This window comes from Etheostoma spectabile, chromosome 1 (assembly GCF_008692095.1).
Source record: "Etheostoma spectabile isolate EspeVRDwgs_2016 chromosome 1, UIUC_Espe_1.0, whole genome shotgun sequence".
NCBI lineage: Eukaryota > Metazoa > Chordata > Actinopteri > Perciformes > Percidae > Etheostoma > Etheostoma spectabile.
In genome coordinates, this window is record NC_045733.1 from 5,565,027 (window position 1) to 5,581,006 (window position 15,980).

The 15,980-nt window shown below is 39.1% G+C and overlaps 2 protein-coding genes across 7 annotated transcripts; one reads left to right on the plus strand and one right to left on the minus strand.

Moving 5' to 3' along the window:
- The first annotated feature begins 911 nt into the window (after positions 1 to 911).
- On the plus strand, positions 912 to 6,288 carry pigb (phosphatidylinositol glycan anchor biosynthesis, class B). Of its 3 annotated transcripts, none has more exons than XM_032514042.1 (13): positions 912 to 1,056; positions 1,170 to 1,310; positions 1,429 to 1,558; positions 2,297 to 2,414; positions 2,528 to 2,632; positions 2,787 to 2,917; positions 3,004 to 3,144; positions 3,232 to 3,283; positions 3,373 to 3,584; positions 4,278 to 4,342; positions 4,422 to 4,641; positions 5,265 to 5,442; positions 5,534 to 6,288. In XM_032514042.1, exons 2-13 carry the CDS (start codon positions 1,202 to 1,204, stop codon positions 5,645 to 5,647), a joined length of 1,575 nt encoding a protein of 524 aa, XP_032369933.1. In that variant the 5' UTR covers positions 912 to 1,056; positions 1,170 to 1,201; the 3' UTR covers positions 5,648 to 6,288. The 3 variants fall into 3 exon arrangements, with proteins under 3 accessions (XP_032369933.1, XP_032369940.1, XP_032369947.1); XM_032514049.1 differs by having other exon boundaries at positions 918 to 1,078; positions 1,188 to 1,310; XM_032514056.1 differs by having other exon boundaries at positions 918 to 1,056; positions 1,189 to 1,310.
- ccpg1 (cell cycle progression 1) lies at positions 5,613 to 15,377 on the minus strand. Of its 4 annotated transcripts, none has more exons than XM_032514029.1 (11): positions 15,230 to 15,377; positions 14,169 to 14,258; positions 13,240 to 13,357; positions 12,732 to 12,817; positions 12,451 to 12,637; positions 12,211 to 12,303; positions 10,778 to 11,113; positions 10,156 to 10,274; positions 9,323 to 9,448; positions 7,293 to 8,599; positions 5,613 to 6,553 (listed from the first exon to the last, which is right to left on the minus strand). In XM_032514029.1, exons 2-11 carry the CDS (start codon positions 14,226 to 14,228, stop codon positions 6,364 to 6,366), a joined length of 2,622 nt encoding a protein of 873 aa, XP_032369920.1. In that variant the 5' UTR covers positions 14,229 to 14,258; positions 15,230 to 15,377; the 3' UTR covers positions 5,613 to 6,363. The 4 variants fall into 4 exon arrangements, with proteins under 4 accessions (XP_032369920.1, XP_032369911.1, XP_032369903.1 ...); XM_032514020.1 differs by having other exon boundaries at positions 10,156 to 10,271; positions 12,211 to 12,306; XM_032514012.1 differs by having other exon boundaries at positions 12,211 to 12,306.
- Between the last annotated feature and the right edge of the window lie 603 nt (positions 15,378 to 15,980).

Consider the following 15,980-nt stretch of genomic DNA (forward strand, 5'->3'; position numbering starts at 1 on the left):
AATTAAAACTTTTGCCACTGAGAATTAGACATTTTTGACGAGTCTTACTTTGGAAATCTCTGACCGGATATGCGGGCAAGCGCATCTGCTAGCTTGACAGTTACCTTGCTAGCTAACAGTTTAGCTGAATACAATTAAAACATTACATTTTAGCTGGTTTACAGGCAATTATCTGTAACATTCACGACTCACCGAAGAAGCGGTTTATTCGAAGTGTCTATAAACACCAAAACAGAAAGACACAGAGGTGAAATCCCAAGATACAACAAGGACACAAAAGTTGTCTATTCGCAGCAGGCAAGCCTTCTTCTTCTACTCTGTCATAACAGCAAAAAGATGCAGTCCGCCACCTAGCGGAGTTTGACAAAGTGAGGCAGAGTGAAATAGAAAAAGACAAGCCGACACGAGAGGTAAATGAGTTGACGCACTAGACTTGTACATTCAAGGATTTTCACTGTATGGAAAGTAACAACGGAAGGGGGTCATAAAAAACAACAACTAGAATGAATCTATGGTAATTTAAAATGACTAACTTTGCAACGTCGAGATTGGAAGCCAAAAAAATTAACTTGCTTTTTTATTTTTTATTATCATTTATTAAGTCGTTTTTTATGCAAATTTTGACCTACTTCAATTTTCATTCAGTATCATTATTTTGATTTATTAACTCAAAACTTTGACCTTAGCATGCTGTGATTCTACTCTAAAAGTCATAATTAATTTCTTCGCTTAAAAAATAGTGAGTGAAGTGGTACTTTTCGTATCTATCTTTTTTTTTTTTACCATCAGTTGTTTAATTTTGTTGTTCTAAACATTTCCCTAGAACTATCCAAACTATCATCCAAACATTTGTAGTTTGGAGCGTGGAAGAACCTTTACTTTGAAGTCAGGAAACAACGATCCACCGGAAGTAAGTGTTTGTGCGGAAGCGCAAAACATGAGCTCAGTTCACTGTCCTTTCCTGACTGAAGTTCATTTGAAATAATTGTCGTTTAGTTAAAGATGTAAACGTTTAAAAGTGTTGATTAAATAAACGGAAGGATTGTGCAGCCTTTAGTACGTGACCATCAACTGAAATCTTACGTTAATTTGGTGTAATCAAACTTCACTGTGTTGAAGAGTTCACGCACTGAACGTGACTTATCTATCTCTTATCTGCGTCCTGACAGGTGTTCTATGTTGTGATAGACAAAATGTCCACATGGAGAACATCCGAGCACGTCTGAAACTTGGGAATAAAGCCGAAGTTGTGAAACTGAGGAAACGAAAATCCCAACTGTACTCACAAGAAGATGAAAGTCTTAACGACGGTGGGTTCCTTCGATGGGATATTGAAGTAATGGAGACCAAACAACTGTGTGCTGTGACGATAAAAATAAAAAGTCAGCAATGTCTCTAATGTGAAGTGATTTATCTTGCATCCCACAGGTAGGCTGAGAACCAGAGTTGCAGTGTTTTCTGTGGCATTCAGACTGATCAACTGCTTCCTGGTTCAGACCAGCTTCGTCCCTGATGAGTACTGGCAGTCTCTGGAGGTTTCCCATCGTATGGTCTTCAAATATCCTTTGACAACATGATCACCTGCATTGTGATTATTAGCAACAGCCAGTGGAGTAAAGGCTGATACAAGGAGCATTTTCATTGTGTGTTAATTTGCTATTAATTTCTCAATTATATATACATTTCTGATGAATAATAATCACTGGCCATAGAATTCTCTGATCCCAAAGTGATGTATGTATTGTGGAGCAATATATAAGTTCCAACGTTTTTTTCTCCTTTTTCTTAAACTGGTCTCATATTGTAACCTTTAATGATTTCATGTTCTCTTAACACCGTTTTCACTCTTTTATTTCTTTTATTTTTATTTTTTAAAGCAGGTATGTCCCATTAGATTTAAGAACATCTCTTGCAAACGCAAAAGCTGCAGACAATACAAAACAAGGCCACAGATAAAATAAAACTAAAAGTGTCAACACTACTAAGAAGGCTAGAATAAGCTAAGAGAAAATTAACACCGGAGTCATTCACCATGTACCAAGTATCTTTTGCGGTGGCTGGAAACACGAAAGCTTTCTGTACATCCGGGACAGACAGCAGATACTTTTCTTGTCTCTCTACTTTTCACATTACTACCGTGTAGAAAGCATGATTTAACAATGAAGAAAAATCTCTTTCTACTTTTGTATGTTTGCATGTAAAGAAACGCCTCAGATTGCACACCTGCTATATGGAAGTACACTATTTTTTATTCTTACTGTATTATTTGATGCTGTTCCAACCTTAACAGTGTGACTTATGGGTATCTGACCTGGGAATGGAGGGCCGGAATCAGAGGATTCACCTATCCTCTCTTCTTCGCATGCATATACAAGATATTATACTTCATGAACTACGACTCAGTCGATCTCCTGGCAAATTTACATATTTTCCATCCAGACAGCTTTTATATTGACATGTCTTTGACAAATTATATTTCCTATAGTCACTTTTTTTTCCACTAATCCTGGTCTGGTTGCTTCTGCAGATATGGCTTCCACGAATAATTCAGGCACTCTTCGCTGCCTTTGCAGATGTCAAATTTTTCTTCCTCATCCGAAAGTTGGAAAGTCCAGACGTTGCGCAATGGACGGTACGGAGTTCACCCGGAATACTGTGTGATTAACTGCAGGTTATCCTCCGAACAGCCCTTAATGTCTGTTCAGATCTCCCAGAGGTTTCATGCTATCTCAGTTCTCTAGTAACCTGAGATACACAACTTGTCTTGCTCTTGTTTTGGTCTCTAGTTCTTCTGTCATATGTGCTCGTGGTTCTCTTGGTACTGCTGCACCAGGACTCTGACCAACAGCATGGAGACCACCATCACCTGCCTGGCTCTATTTTACTTTCCCCTCCCTGGATCCAAAACACACAGCAGGTCTTGGCTTATTACGTCTTTCTCATTTTAAAGTCGTCTCTTCTCTGAAATACATATTTACAGAAACATTGTTGATGTTTTTTCAGCAAAATATATTTGACCCTGGTGGCCTTGGCTGTCATCGTTCGACCGACCGCCCTGATTGTCTGGTTTCCTCTGCTGATGTATCATTTCTGGCAGGAAGATAACAAACTGAGGCTCATCACTTATAACTTTATTCCTATAGGGTTGGTACTTTTAATCTTCTGTCAACGGAATCTGTATTTCGTTCTCAAGTCTTTATTGCATAATATATTTTCCCTCCTGATTTCCAGAGCTTTGGCTGTTGTGATTTCAACAGCGATCGACTGTATATTCTATGAAAAGGTAAAACATAAAATCCATGTGATTCTTAGATTACAGTAACCGCTGCTTATAAAGTCAAATGCAACATTTTCTCTCTCTCTGTTCCCCAGTGGACCATGGTGCAGTTCAACTTCCTCAAGTTTAACGTCTTCAACAGTGTGGCCGATTTCTACGGCTCTCATCCCTGGCACTGGTACTTCACTCAGGGGTTTGCCGTTGTGATCGGTCCTCATCTTCTGCTCTTTCTTCATGGGTGCAGCCTTGCCTTCAAAAGATACAAAATTCTGTTAGCGGTGGTCATTTGGACAGTCGTGGTATACAGGTAAAATGTCCGGGCTCACATTGCTGAGTCTGTATCTTTAAAATTTCTAAGAGTTACACCTTAGAGCCGTTAGTGACATTGATTTAATCCACAGATGTCCTTTTTGTTTCTTTCAAACAAAATCCTCAAATTTTCTCAGTGAGATTATTCGCAGATGCATATTTGATGTTTAGTTGATTTTCTTTGTGTGAAATGTTTTGATATAATAACACTCTAATAAAAGGGATTAAGATTAGAGGTGGTTTGTGGTGTAACATGTTATCAAAACCTCTTTCTGCAGAGGACGACCTACAAAAAAGCATCAGTATAAAGTACCCGATTCTGAATTACTTGTTTTGCTTCAGATAACAAATCAAAACACAAAAATGATGACTAAGAATGTCCTTCAAAAACATTTCTCAGAATGGGTAGGAGTCAGAGTAATAGTGATGGATTTGTAACTTCATCTTGTACACACAGGTATCCTGTGGAGTTTTCATGTAACTTGTTTACATCTAAAAAAACATGTTGAATGGATTTTCTTCCTCATGAAACATTTTGTCGAGCGTAAAAAGAAACCTAACCAGGAACCACTTATAAAAGTATTGTTTCATAGTGCTGATAGTGGTCCAAATGAATGAATACGGGCCCTGGTCAGTCATGATGTTTTTCTGCTCGGCAGACAACCTGACATGTTTGAATCCTTTCCTTCAGTTTGCTTCCTCACAAGGAGTTCAGATTCATCTATCCGGTGCTGCCTTTCTGTATGATCTTCTGTGGTCAGTTTTTAATTTCACATTTAACATGTCTTTGTGATAAGGAACAGCCAGATTTGTTTTAATTCTTTTTCTTCTACAGGGATCTCTTTGGCTAATTTGAAAGCGTGGCGACGAACGTCTGCGTCCATCCTGTTAGTGAGCAACCTGTCTGCAGCTCTGTACACTGGCCTGATCCACCAGCGAGGCACCCTGGACGTCATGAGCCACCTCCAGACGCTATGTGACGTCGGCAGAGCCTCCACCCCCCCGCAGCCAGACGTCCTCTTCCTCATGCCCTGCCACTCAACGCCTTTTTACAGGTAACAAAGAAAGGAATTGGAAAGCTGCACACTTACAACTCTCATGCAGTCTTTTTCTTTTAAATTCTTAAGATCAATGCTCTGGTTCTGAATTTTCAAAATAAAACTTTGGAAATGTGGCTACAAAAAAGTAAAGTAAAATGAAAGCCTATTAAAGTAAATGAATGTTGTCCATAGCTTAGAACTGAATCCAAATAAAATCGGGCTTGTTATGCCGGGACACTGAGGTGACATATTTATTCTCTACTGTACACTTATGTACATTACAAGCTTTTAGGGCTGGGTATAGTTTAAAATACCTGGCAATAAAAAAAAAAATCTTTTTACAAAACCCTTTATCTCTGCCAATTATGCCAAAATTGATGCAGCAGTTTTTAATGTTCTCTTTATACAAGCAGCTGTAAAATAACTTTGCCTACGTTCAAAATAATATTAAGAATTTTACTTATTTATTTACATCAGGAGATATCTGAGCAAAGTAAATAGTGCCAAGGTCCATCTCTGGATATAGGTTTGTGTGGACTAATAACTTGATACTGGCTGGCTGAACTTCCTCCCTTGTGTTATACTCTGATTTTGCCAACATGCCACATGCAGCTGCTGACTGTATTCTCTCTTTGTAGCCACGTCCACTGCCCGATGAAGATGAGGTTTCTCGAGTGTCCTCCAGATCTCGGAGAGGAAGGTCACGTTGATGAAGCAGACAGGTTCTACAACGACCCTCTTCACTGGCTCAGAATTGCATTTCCATACAAATCTTCTCTACCGACCCATCTGGTTTTGTTCGATGTTTTGGAGAAGGTGAGATATTCACAAATGAAATGTATCTATGTATTTGTCAAAATGTATGTGTGTGTCTCTATACATATATGTGTGTGTTTTTTTGTTGTAGGAAATCTCTGTGTTTCTGCAAGGGAATCACTTTGTGAGGACAGAAGAGATATTTCATACGCATTTTCCCGAGGGAAGAGTTGGGGGAAGCATTTTTATTTATGAAAGGCACTGACAAACACTGGAACAACGGCAAGTTTTATTCCTTAATGATAATGTCACATAATATGGATTTGCTACTGAAATAAATATTTTAAACTCAAATGTTTGTTTTTTTAAATACCAATTGTCAGATGTGTCTCAAATGTATAACACTTTTTTTCACAACTAAAGTTGGTGACATTATTTTTCCAGTAATTCTTCCCTATACACATGTAAATAGCCAGGTCCAGTTTAAACAAGCTCGAGGTGGAATGTTAGAAATGCATCTTAATTTAAAAAACAAAAGAAATGGTCACGCAAACATGTATTTGTAGCAGCACATTAAAACAACTACATGGCCGAACACAGAAAAATCCAAAATATGGCATGTCTATATTTTCCATTTTGTTTTTAAGTTTCCCAATCAACATTTCTCCACTCAAAAATTTAATGTTGAAGTTTGAAGAGAAGTATCACGTGTTTCAGAAAGAAATCTTCAACCATAATTCCATAATTAGCCAAAAAGTAAGTGTTTTATCTTCACATTTGAAAAATGTTAAATCAATTCCTTCTTTTCACACATCTTCCACTCAAACATAACAATAACTTCACTAAACACAGAACAGCTCAAGGACGTTCAGTAGCATTAAAAATTAACATTGTGCAAACTTACAAGAAAATTAGACATTGCATCTAAATACAACCCAAAAGAGAATTTGCTGCTATAATATTAAATCCGTTGACATATTTTCAGTATTTGGGATCAAAAGGCATCGGGCCCAGTTCTATTTTGACATCAGCCATGTGCCTGTCTGCATTTCTTCCTGATCGGCTCCACTTGCGTTCCCCGTGTGGTCGAGACCTGGCTCTCTGCTGCTTTCGCTGTTGATGCTTCGCTTTCGGCTCCTTCCAGTCTGTGTCGGGTCTTTCAAATGGCCCACTGTGTGGTTCAAACACAAAAAAACATACATACATAATATTGGTGTGTTACACTCAAATACATTAAAGCTTCAGCATGATAATGGGTCTGATTGGTTGAAGGACTATCCAATTGCGTATAGTCATTTGAACTATACCTGTTGGTCACGCCTCTAGTGCATAGAAAATACAGAGCAGGCTCCCCAGACCAATGCTCAACCTCAACTCTATTGAGCTTGGCTAGGTCTGGTGATAGCCGTGATATGTCCTAGTGATAGGACATATCAGTGCTAACTCTAAAGAAAAGTTTTGTCTAAGAGAAGTTGGAGACAGTCAGACTTGCGCACAATCAGTTATTCGGCTGTAGGTTGTGAACCTGCAGTACATGTTTAACTTTTAAAAGCTTGTTTTGAGGGCGGGCGAAATAATAGGAATGGAATCTATCCTTTAATCTATCCAATCCTGTAATGCTTTATTTTAAACTTTTCTATACCTATGTTTAATAGGTTTGCCCGTCACATTTTTGCATGTTAAGCTGAACACTGATTTTAAGGCTCTCAGGGTTAGGCTAGCTATAATTAGAATTAATAAATTGGAATTGTACTTATTCAACACAGCCTCTGTTTTCCCTACATTAGTATTAGATTAAGACTTTCATTCCAGGACAATTCTTGGAAATTAGTAGGATGTTCAACTCTTAGCTGGGAACGTTTAGCCTAAAATGGACTCCTACTTGTAAGAAAAGATACTTTGCAACTTACTTTGGGCCATAGCTTTTTCTGTAAGCCTCTCCGAAGAAGTGCCGGTAGACAAAGTCATCAAGATCTCTGAACACGTCGTCATCAAGGCCGTGATACTCGTGCATGCCAGTCAGATAGTTTTCCACGCCACTGACAAAGTCTGTGAAGAGCATCTGCTCGTGGATGAACACGCCGTTGTGGAAGAAGTTGTTGACAAACATCTCCAGCTCTTTCCAGTGGTGGAAGTGGTCGACTTCTTGCTGTAGGTAGCTCTGCAGCAGCTGGTAAAATTCGTCTGCTCTGATTGGGTCCATGGCTTTGTTGAAGAGACTCATGGACTCCTGGTAGGCACAGTCGAAAACACCGTAGCATCCATTCAAGTTGGCCTTGTGTGCATTTTGAGCTCGATCTTGGTGAACTTTATCTCCTGATTTTCGAGTGTTGTGGTTGTTCTGGGAGGAGTCATATTTGTGCTGGTGTCTGTGAGGAGGCTTGTGGGATCTGTGCTGCCACGACTCCTCTGTGTTCTTCTCATCCCGTCTTTCATCATAAAAGCCTCTGGCTTTGTTGAGGACGGTCGAAGCAGAATTCTTGAAGTGGCGGAAAGTTAATTTGACAGAATCTGAAAACTTCCTCAGGTTCTCCTTCACGGCTTCCTTTGCTTTCTTTATCTGCTCTTTGTGGTGATGAACAAACTCCTTGGTGGAGTTCTTCACAGCATCAAATGTCTCTCTCACTTTCCCTGCCATGCCCTCTTTTGTTCTTTTCACTTTGGACTCTTTGTCTCCTTTAACTCTGTCTTCTTTGGTTTCCACGTACAGCCTCTCCCACAAGTCCGAGCGTTGCTGCTCGAAGCTCAGTCTCTCCTCCAGTTCCATCAGACGTGACTGGAGCTCTTCTGGTTCGGAACCTGCTTCTTTCCCAGCTCTAGGGATGTGACTTCTCAGCACATTTAACTCTCTCCTCAGCTCACCTATAATCGCTCTCTCCTTCTCGAGCTTCTTCCTCAGTGTCTGCGCTTCAGCCATCATGTCTCCCCTTTGGACGTGGAAGCTTTGGATCAGCTGTTTCTCCTCCTCCAGCTGGTCTTTCAGCCTCTGGTTTTCAAACAGCAGGGAGTCAGCACCAGCTCCCATCGCCTCCAGATCTCTAATCTTAGAGCGCAGGTTTCTCAGCTCCTCCTGTAAGGTGGAGAGGGACTTTTCTTCACGTTCTAGGGAGGTTTTCAGCTGCTGGTTCTCAGCTGTCAAACTCTGCTGCTGAGACACAATGTTATTCCTCTCCTCAGCCTTCTGTTTCAGCAACATTTCCAGGTTATCTCTCTGGGCCTTAAAGGGAAAAGATGGAATAAAAGAGCACAAGTTATAGCTTTTAAAAGGTCCCATGGCATGAAGATGTCACTTTGAGGTTTTTTTAACATTAATATGAGTCCCCCCAGCCTGCCTATGGTCTCCCAGTGGCTAGAAATAGTGATAGGTGTAAACCGAGTCCTGGGTATCCTGCTCTGCCTTTGAGAAAATGAAAGCTCAAATGGGCCGATCTGGAATCTTGCTCCTTATGAGGTCATAAGGGGTAAGGTTACTTCCCCTCTTTCTGCGTTTCCCATCCAGAGAATTTGGTCCATCCATGAGAAAGAGACATCATGGATTTCAAACGAGCAAAGTGGCAGTTGGTCAAGGCCACACCCCCAGCCTCCACCTTGCGCCCCCCTCCCCTCCTCCTCAATAGCTACAGACACAGAAATGACACATAAAAAAGCTCATTGTGGGACTGGCTGTAATTCTGCACCAAGGCTGAACTTTAGATACAGTATTATGGGACCACTAGGGTCTATATAAAAGCCTCCAAAAAGCACCATGTCATGGGACCTTTAAAGTGGTGTTTACAAGAGAAATGGTGATTGAATTGAATGATTACTCATTCAAGCAGTCAAATAAAATGCAAAAAGAAAAATGAAGCCGTGTTTTCTTCGGTTTTGACTTATAATTTCCTTATTACACCTTTTTCCTTTTTAATATGTTACCGAAGCAGTACACAGACTTTCAAGTTACCTGAATCTGCGCTTGTTTGGTGTTGACCTCCTGGTTCTCTGTCTTTATCTTCTCAATTACTTCTGTGAGCAGCAAAATAACTGTTTGCTCATCCAGGTCATCTAGGTCATCATCACCCCTTTGGACCTGAGTGAGAAAAGTAAGAAACAAGTTATGGTCCATTAAGTTAATTGTTATATGGGTCATTTTGAAGTTGATCAAAATGTTCACTAAATATATGAATCATCTGGCACTTGAATACGTAAGTGAACACAACTAAATTTAAATTTCTATTTTGTGGCAATGCCTTCTAACACAATAATGTTTAAAATCTGTCAAAATCATATACACATTGGCCTACTTGACTATGAACTCCTGGTAATATGTTTGGTTTAACTACCAACTCACTTTGAGACTTCTGCTTTAGTTCTTGATGTGTTGACTCAACACAGTGGTAGATTATAAGGATTTGTAGTGAACTATATTATATTTTAAGTTATTTCTTAATATTTTGTCCACTTCTTTTACATTCAGTACATAGCAACCAAACAATAACCATACACTATGATGTAATCTCACACAACACTACAAACTGCAACCCTCAAGAATGATCAGAGTTGAACCAACACCTGTTAATTAAGCCGACTGTTGTGTTGCATTGGTATAAGCAGGGTTTCTTTTACTTGGTTTGGTTTATTTGGTAAACATTTAGGAATAAAATTTATATGTATAATGCATGACAGAAATTACAAAGGTCAAATGCATGGTACAGAATAAGTTGATGATTATTGTTATGTACTTTGCTGCTACAAATGAGCTTGTTATTGCTTGAGTTGTGACCTGTGTTGACTGACCTGGTTCGTAAAAGATTGCTCTCTAACATGTTGTTGAATCAGATCCCTCACAACATCAAATTTCCATAGATCGTCATGGTAGCACCTGTATTGTGGTTGCAGCTGCTGCCGTGGTCCTGCTTGACACAAACGACTACTATTATCATCATTAGTCATATTTACATAATTATTACTGATACTGCAGTTATTATAACTATGCTCTCTCTTACACTCGCTCACTCATATTAACTGTTCATACTGTAATTTCATAATTCCTGTCTGTCACACAACTATTGCACATCTGTCCGTCCAGGGAGAAGGATCTCTCCAACTGCTCTTCCTTAAGTTCCTTTCCATTTTTTTTGTCCATTAAAGTTTTTTTTCTTTCTTCCTTATCTGATGCGAGAATCAAAAGACAGAGGGTGGTAAATGCTGTACAGATTGTAAAGCCCTCTGAGGCAAATGTGTGATTTGTGATATTGGGCTATAACAACATTGACTTAACTTGAACTAAAACCAGACTTAAATGGAGAAATTTTCCTACTTTGTATGTGGATGTCCAATCAGCAGGAAGAACTACGGGCTACTTCTGCGTTTACAAGAAGGTCAGTAAAATCTTCCAGTTCTGCAAGGAACTTCTCACCATAGAAGTGTCCGAAGCCCATACTGATGGCTACGACGAGGGCGATGAAGATACAGCTGTTGAGGATCCTCCTGGCCCGGCCTTGCATTCGCTCATCCAGACTTCTAATTTCTGCTTCCTCCTCCTGCTGCAACGTCTGTTTTTTGACCTCCTCCTCCTCCCCCTCTTCCTCACTCCGGCCATACTCCAGCAACTCCTCCCCCTCCTCAGGCTCTGTGACAATGCTCGTGGTATTCTTCCTCAACCTTCGTCTTCGGACAACAGTGCTGGCGCTTCGACTTCCCTCATCCTCACTGCTGCTTGAGTTTGTCAATGTAGGCTGCTGCACTGGGAAAACTACAGTAACAATACACAAAGTTATGGCTACAGTGATTATATGGTGGAAAGAAAAGAGGTCCACAGAAAAATAACAGGCTCAGAAATCATGTGGAAGTAAGGTTAATCATGCAGGTAACAAATATTGCAGATTACAATCAGCTGATTCACAAATGTTGAACAATGGCTCTTTAAATGGAATTTTAAAAAAATTGATCACAAAAAAACCCTGCTGAACAATATTGTTGCAAATTCTTGATTCGTTTTTTGTTTGTGAAATGTTTTCATTCATTCAATGAATAGTTCAACATCTTTGGGAAAACACTTATTCGCTTTCTTGCCAAGAGTCAGATAACAAGATGAATCTCACTCTCATGCACAAGAAAAAAACCGAAATAGGGACAAGACATAATGCGGCACAGAACCCCCGTAACATTACAACTTGTTGTTTTTACACATTAGTTTTTAAATGGATTAATCAAATGAGATATAATGCGATAATTAATAAGCTTTAGAGTCTTGGTAGATTTTGTTACTTTTAGATAGAGCTTTTCTTTTCAGTCTTTGTGCTAAACTAAGCTAACCTACTGCTGGCTGTAGCTTCATACTAATGAGAGTTGCCTCATTCTTATTTGACTCTCTGCATGAAAGCGAGTAAGGGTACTTCCCAAAATGTTAAACCATCCGTTTAAGCAAATAAAAACATGCTATTATTATTTTTGGGATCATGTGTTGTTGCTTGCTTACCTCAGTTCATCAAAAAGGAAAATTTATCAAAGAAATTCACACCATAAATCTGCTCAGTCACACAGATGTTAACATGCAGGCATACGCTATGACTTTCTTGTTTATCTGTTCACAATTCTTAAACTGACTGAATTCCACCATAATTTTAATATCACTACATTCATGATATGAGCTGCACTTCTATTCTAACCTTTTTTTCACATGTGGTTGATCATGCTTTCATTAAGTATAGCTGTTTTAATAAGTATAGCTGCCTTACATCATTAAACAGCATGTGTTCTTGTAAGAAACTGATCAGGATTAGTTATGTGCATTGCTGACAAGCTTAGCATCATACAGTATTAGATTCACTCAAGTTTCAATCAGGCCACCTGGAAAAGAGCGACCTCCAGTGAGCTGACTTCTCAGATGGTAGCCTAAGTTCACAAGACTCTGTGGAAGTTTCCAGTGACTCAACATCAAACCTGCTTTGGCAACGTAGAAAACAGGCAGAAGAAAAAAGTTGTCGTGTTGATGGGTCTAATTTCTCTATGTTGACTCTTTGGCTGTGAGTGTAAATTAAAACCATCAGAACAGTTCAGTGTGTTGTGTGTGTGGTGCTGCAGCCCTACCAGCTTCTGTAGCAGTAAAAGCGTACTGGCTGCTGCAGGACGTTCCAAGGTAAAACTCCTTGTTTGTTGCCACCTCTTCTATTGCATCAGCTTGCTCGTCTTCCTTTAAGTCTCCTAGAGTCACAATGTCTGAGTGATCGCTGGAGGACAAAATAGTCACATGCTGTTTCCCTGCAGTGTCTTCGGCCTGGACAAGATACAATATATTGAAGATCGAAGGCAGATGGAGCAGATTCTGGATTATGAGAACACCCTTTAGGTAATGTTTATAGTGTTCTCACCTCTGAATCACACAATGTCTCATCTATGGTTTGTTGTTCCAGAGTTTCATCAAGGAACTCAGCAACCTTCTTTTCAACACACTGAGCTGAAAATATAATAAATACAAATTAAAAATGCAGCCGCAAGTGGCGATTCGCGGGTTCAAACCTTTTTTCTCAATAGCGACTTCAAAGTAATTTCACACATGTGGTCCAGCGTTGTTGGATATACATATCTTGCAAGCTTTGTAATGACTGGACAAACAGTGCACTTTGTTTAAAATTTCTACAACTTATTTATCAAAAACATTTATTTTCAATTCAGTGTGTGTATGTAGCTCAGTCCAGCTCTCACTTTTTATTAATGCCTTAAATTCCTGTACGTGCGGAAACACTCAATGTACCAAAAATAAAACCGTTTTCATTCATATACTATCATACTAACATAATTAACATTTAACATTACTGTAAAATCTGCTATTGTTAAACTCAGGTTGAAAAAAACAATAATACTGTATGAGGCCTTTACCATTAGATGTTGAAGCCTGTTTTTCCCGCAATTCTGCTTCCTCCAAAGAAGGGCGCACTAACGGCTCGGCTCCATATTCCACTGCAGCCTCCAATCCCAACGTCTCAATATCTGAGCCCTGTAAAAACAAAATTCATTAAAACTGGGCATGATGGAAGAAATAGCCAGTAACTCTCAGTAATACACATACGTGTGTGTGTGTGTGTGTGTGTTTGTGTGTGTGTGTGTATATGTATTACTGAGTTACTGGCTATTTTATTCAGTTTTTAACTGTACAACCATAGCTTGTTTTTATGTAAAAAAAAACACTAATTTTATCACTAAAGCCCCATTTCAGTAAAAAAAAAAAAAAAAGGTTTTTGCATACAAGTTGCTGCAGTTCATTCTAGGGGGTTGCTGACTGTCACCTTTTATATTGCCAGTTTGTGCTGTAACATCAGTGTATGTCTTGAAATAATAGATTTAAATATAATATAAAACTGTACAAAGGTTGTCTCAACAATTCAATTAATGAGTTGGGAAAAAAATGTCAACTATTTGCTAAAAAGTTGTGATTAACTTGTATGTTTGAGTGGCCAGGTTGTCTCAGCGGTAGAGCAGGTGCACATGTAATGAGACGTTTATGCCTCAATGCAGAGGTCCAGGGTTTGTATCCGACCTGTGATGATTTCCTGCATGCCTTCCCCCTCTTTCTCACCTAACTGTCCTGTCAAAAATTAAAGGCGGAAAAGTCCAAAAGATAATCTTAAAAAGATAAATAAACTTGTATGTTTGAGATAATAAACTGAAATTCTCTTGATACTGTTTTTTTTTTATAGTAATAATACACCTGTCTCTCCTTGCTGCCACCTTAAAATGTCAAAAAAATAATACTAAAAATCCAAGCTAAACATAGCTTGGATTAGGAACTTTATAAAAAGGATTTATACCTCATTACTGATAATGGTCCACCCACAGGACGACTCTGCATCACTCGACGTCTCTGACATTTCTGTCAGTTGTCAGCAATATACAGGGATCTAGAGGAGATAAGTAGGTCAAACATTGGAGACAGCTTGTGTGGAAAAAGATAAAGTAGATCACTGTGTCAAAAGGTGAAAATAGTGTCATTTTAAACAGAAACAAAACGATCTTATTATAGTAAATAATCAAGATATGAAATACCATTATATGCCTGAAAGTGTGCTATACAAATAAATCTTTGCGTTTCTTGGGGTGTATTAGATGGTCATAAATGTTAAGTGCTGTAAAGGCATTATATTAGCATTGATTTGTATATTATATAGGCATTGATTTGATTTGGTTGAACCTGCATGTTATTTGTGTGGTGTCACACTAACAACAAATAATGAAACTAAACATCTAATTCTGAAGCAGGTGTACACCAATAGACCGCTGGTGTATCTGACTAGGCAGATAATGCAGACTGCAACTGTTTAACGTACTGGAAAGTACCTCTCACTGGAGACAACTTTTGGTTTATTTTTAATGAAAATGTGCCATAGATGTATAGAGATACTGTAGTTACATTACTATGAGTCACACCTGAGTGAGTCACACCACTTGTTTTAGACATACATACATAAATAACAAAAATATAAAATAATAAAGGAAATTGCTACATGTGTATGAAACAAACCAACCCATGTAAAAAGCGACACACATCGGTGGTAGACAACAGTAGCAGCTTACAATGATAACATATGGCTCCAGCGGCCTGACAATGAAAACAGCCTTAACAACAGAGACAACAACGGTTGACACTGCAGCTGTTAACTGTAGCTAACATTAGCTTCGCCTGTAACATTAAATACTGACATTTAACAGTTGGTTCGCAGCTAGGTAACTAATTTAACAGGCTAGTTATTAACGCCGCCTCTCTGAGCATCGTCGGAACACTTATTGCCGTATCGAAAACGTCATCATAAGCAGCCTTTTAACATCCCTAGCTTATAGCTTTTTCAAAAACTAGGAAAATTACTTAACTTACTTGTGTTTTGTGCCCTACGACGAAGCAGCTGTTTACAGTGAGCTCCAGAGTTTTTGCAGTATGACACAGCCCAAGCTATCCGTTAACATTACCGTAAAGCCAAATGTAGATGGGAAATGTAGTTTCGCAGTGTGTCGCTGGACACGCAGCTCAAAACTCTCATCGAATTTTTTGAACTACATTTCCAACAGATCCGCGCGGTGGCCAAACAGGCTCCGCGAGGGTGGAAACAGAAACAAATCTTGCGGTTCCAAAAAAACATAAACAAGGAAGCGTGACAAAGTAGATCTCCAACAGAGTTAATAAGCACGAAAAGAGAACAAAACGAACTCATGAGTGTGTTTTGTAGTGTGTTGTAGCGTTAGCATACGTTTGTCACTGTAAAGTTCAACTGTCTATGAGAAAGCACGTGCTCGTCGTTGTTATGGACTGCTTACGTTTATAGTCTGGCTCTTGTCCATAGGGGTTGACAAAAAGTTATGATGCTCACTGGTAGGTCGAGTTCCAAGCTTAGTCACGTAAATTATAAATACTGCTGTTGCTATGACTTATTATATGACGCTACTGTGCAACATGTGGAGAGACTTCATCAAAACCACCACATCATGGTTTATTTATCATTTAATTGTACGCAAAAATTAACCAACATTGCAAAAATACTGACATAACACCACAGACGCACAACAGACGTACGAATGTTATCATATTGTTATACTGTAGGCCTATACCTGTCTTTCTGCCACTCTACAGA